Below are 3,864 nucleotides of genomic sequence, written 5' to 3'. Positions count from 1 at the left end.
GTGAATAATTTATATTTCCTGGCCTTAAACAGTGACGCCTATATTGCCTTTGATTCAGAAACTATAAATGTAATGTCACATGTTCTTAAAGACTGTGTTGTTGATGTTGCTGTTGTTAAAAAATAGATTTAAAATATACAAAAACATTGTGCAAAAAAGAATAGGATAGTATACAACAGGTTTCAATTTGGCTTTTGTGCTGACAACTGTAACTGTGCTACATGGTTATGATGTAAAGTGTTAAAGACATGTTCGAATGTAAAAGCTGAACAGCTTTGTGATTCAGCCTAATAATTAGCCAGACTGATAATCAGTCTACCACAATGGTGATTGTGGTAAAAGTCCAACTTTATCCAGGTGTTTTTTCTTCTTCTTGAAATAAAATAAAAATGTAACAGATACATAAAATCATCAAAGTAATTATCATTTTTACCTGTGCAGTCTCTGTGTTTTTGTCTAGGGCTTTGGCTTAAACTTTCAACACTAATTCAATACAATATGTTTGAGGTTGAAGACTGATTTATTTGGTTTCACAGAAATCAGCACTAATGAAATGTGCAAACCCGATGATTGGCCTTATTTCCACAAAACAGCAAAATTTGCTTAGGCCAAAACAACACATGTATTAAAACAGAAGTTAAACAGGCTCATAAAAATACGAGGAAAACTCTGAAGCTGATGGACTTATCTTACACACTCCATGCTTCTCCTTTCAACTGAAAATGAAATAAAAGTTATATTTGTTCAGTAGCCCTATGTATCGTGACCGTTGTTTCCTTTACTGTAACTTTAAGTCATAAATTATATAATATAAGGGCATTGTGCATTTTAAAACCTTACATTCATTAAAATAATAATGAAAAGATGCTGACAAAAAAAAAAACGCTGTAAAATCTGAACTGGAATCAATGTTTGGCATCACTAACATTCATGCAGATATTTTAGATGATATATTTTTTTGTCTGTTTTAGAGCAAAAACACTAAACGGTTATTTTTTTTTTCTTGAAATGACACTACATTGGATAAAGTATGTAACACCATGTCTGGACAAAACACAACCTTTCAAACATAACTGAACTATTGGAAGTAATTTAGTGAAATTATTTCCGTGATGCTGGAAAATGACAGGAAAACAGATACACAAAATGAGCCGTATTTCCAAACTAAAACTATATTATAATGAAACTTTACATCGGACAAAACATTCCAGACCACCACAATAAGGCATCATAGAAACCAACCAGCTTTTAAAAAACAAGCAGCTTTTCAGGTCCAGTTTAGACAAAATAGTAAAGCTTTAAAACAGCACAAGCTGGTTTTCAATTCTAGTCACAAAAGTGATTAACAAATTCCGTTAATATTTTTTTTAATCATGTGCAAAAGTATTTTCAGTATTTTGTAGACCCTACACTCAAAATCATACAGCACCCTCTGTTTGTTTGTTTGTTGTTTTTTTTCTCCAAACCATAAAACACAATAAAAACATTGCTACTACAGTAACTGTGAAGCTTATTAGAATCTGACCAAGACGTCTGTAAAATTAAGAGCATAACTAAAATAAGGTGTTTTGGATTGGAAAGGGTGCCACTGGTACTTTTACGCTCAGAACTGCAGCGTGATCACTAGCTATAGCGGAGATGTTTGGAAGCAAGTCCAGGGTTTAGGGTTCAGAGTTCGGGCTGAACTCTTCACTGTCCGTTCTGTTTGAGCCTCTCGAGTCGCTGGAACAGGGCGTTCCCGAAGGCTTCTCTATAACCCGGGCTTAGAGAGTCCAGGAGCGAGTAAACAGTCTCATGATACTGCGAACTCAGACCTGCATCCACCTTGTCGAAGGCGTGTCCCACCACCTGCAATGTAATGCAATGTAAAGAGAGATGAAACATGGAGTTCAGTGGTATTAGAAACAGAACAGAGCCTTAAGGACAGAGTGTCTGTGCTCTCTCTCTCTCACTCACTCACTCACCCTGAGTCCTGCTTCACTGAGCTCTAAGCAGTAGCGCTTTCCTTCTCTCGTCTCCACGTTGATAAAAGCCAAGTCCAGGCCGTTGGTGAGAGTTTTAGACACGAACATGTTGCTGACTGCAAACAGGACGTCACTGACTATAGCTTCAGCCTCCAGCCTCATGTCTTTAACACCATGTTCAACACACTGCTCGTCGTACGAGGACATGGACAGATCCTCCGGCTGATAGTCCACCTCCATCCCCTAAACACAGCACCGAGCACTTTACTGCTAATCGATTATCAGTCGAATCGGCAAAAAAAAATCACTGACGTAATGGAGTATGCTAGCTAGCTAGGTGGGTTAGCTTAAGATCCCTGAAATCCAACAGCGTACAGATAATCAGTCATAAAACCAAACATCGCAGTAATAGTGATGTACGTGCCTGGAGTTAACGCTATAATTGAACAAACATCATTCCCTCTATCTAGATATAAACACTGACAGCTAGCTAGCGTAGGCTAATAGCAGCACTGCTAGCTAGAGCCTACTCAATTAATTATTGTGCTAAAATGACAAACCTGTCACACAATGCAAAATAAAACACACTACATGTGAACTAATGTGTTGCCTGGTACGACCTCACACGATTAATAAGTTGGTTAAAGATGAATAATATTGTTAGCTACAGACCTCCTCCGGGGAGAGTTCACCGGTGCACTTCCGGCTCATGCCGGCAAATAAGGGTGTGTTCAACACCAACGATTACTGCGCACAATTTCTACCAAGGCAGACCTTTCAAAAATGAAGCGTTTTTTTTAGCCATGGACTTTCGGACATAGACATTTTATTAAAAAAAAAAAATGCCAGTTAAAAAATCTTATTGTATATAATTTATTATATATTATTATCAAAAATATTATATGTTTTTTTAGCCTGACAATAAAGAAAACGTAATTAAAACGTATTTAGTAAATTCATATTCATACCACTTTTGTACACCCAAAAATCCAGAACATTCTCTATATATAGGTATTTGCCTGGTTAAACCTACACCAAATGAAGGAAAAGCTAAATTAAATGAATGGAAGTGAAGTGAAGTTATAAGCAGTTATGTGTCCGATTATGAACTGCAAATCTAACTGTTGGTGTGTCTCAAAATCAACCGCTGGACAGAACAAATTCAATTTAGTCAGAACTCAGATACTGTATCTGCCTGACGTTTAACCTGCACTATAAGTGAAATCTAAGTGATGGTATAAAGAGTTATTTGCCAGATTTAATAATCTACTTTAAAATACAACTAATAAACTACTGGCTTAATGTGAACAAACACCTGCACCAATAGATATTAATTAGAAAAGCCAAACTGAATATTTTACTGGGAACCTAACAGTAGTCAGCCCAATCATCAACTTTTTTCTACTGCGATTGTATCACAGGCAATTCTCACCAACTGTAACAGTAGGCAGTGTTGTCTACGGTGAAAAGGGGGTATGTCATGATGCCATGCTCATAGCTACTGAAACCCTGGGTAAGCACACCACAGGCACAAGTAAGAGCTGCAGCAACATTGGAGCAGCGTGAGGAGTGGCACCGAGTTTACCGCACAATCCTTTCGCAGGTGATGGTACTGTAGCACACAGGCATCAGGATCTGTATGCGGGTTAACTTCGAGTTAATTATAAAATTAAGTTAAATAATATAAAACCAGTTTTAGATTGGAACTGAAATGTTTATACAGTATATATTATGGACGGCACGGTGACATGGTGATTTGCATTGTGGCCTTGCACCCACAGGGTCGAGGGTTCAAAAGACATACAAATTAGGTTAATTGACTTTCCCAAATTGCCCATAGAGTGTGTGTGTGTGTGTGTGTGTGAGTGTGTGTGTGAAAACTCTCCTGGGATAGGCTCCA

At 37.5% G+C, this 3,864-nt stretch overlaps 1 protein-coding gene across 1 annotated transcript; it reads right to left on the bottom strand.

The window, feature by feature from the left end:
* Window positions 1–501: 501 nt before the first annotated feature.
* Window positions 502–2,694, bottom strand: gskip (gsk3b interacting protein). The gene is made up of 3 exons (XM_053509373.1): window positions 2,637–2,694; window positions 1,965–2,207; window positions 502–1,848 (listed from the first exon to the last, which is right to left on the bottom strand). Exons 1-3 carry the CDS (start codon window positions 2,673–2,675, stop codon window positions 1,690–1,692), a joined length of 441 nt encoding a protein of 146 aa, XP_053365348.1. The 5' UTR covers window positions 2,676–2,694; the 3' UTR covers window positions 502–1,689.
* Window positions 2,695–3,864: the final 1,170 nt, after the last annotated feature.

This window comes from Clarias gariepinus, chromosome 13 (assembly GCF_024256425.1).
Source record: "Clarias gariepinus isolate MV-2021 ecotype Netherlands chromosome 13, CGAR_prim_01v2, whole genome shotgun sequence".
Lineage (NCBI taxonomy): Eukaryota > Metazoa > Chordata > Actinopteri > Siluriformes > Clariidae > Clarias > Clarias gariepinus.
The sequence above is the reverse complement of the archived record's forward strand: the minus strand, read 5'-3'. Positions and strand labels throughout refer to the sequence as shown.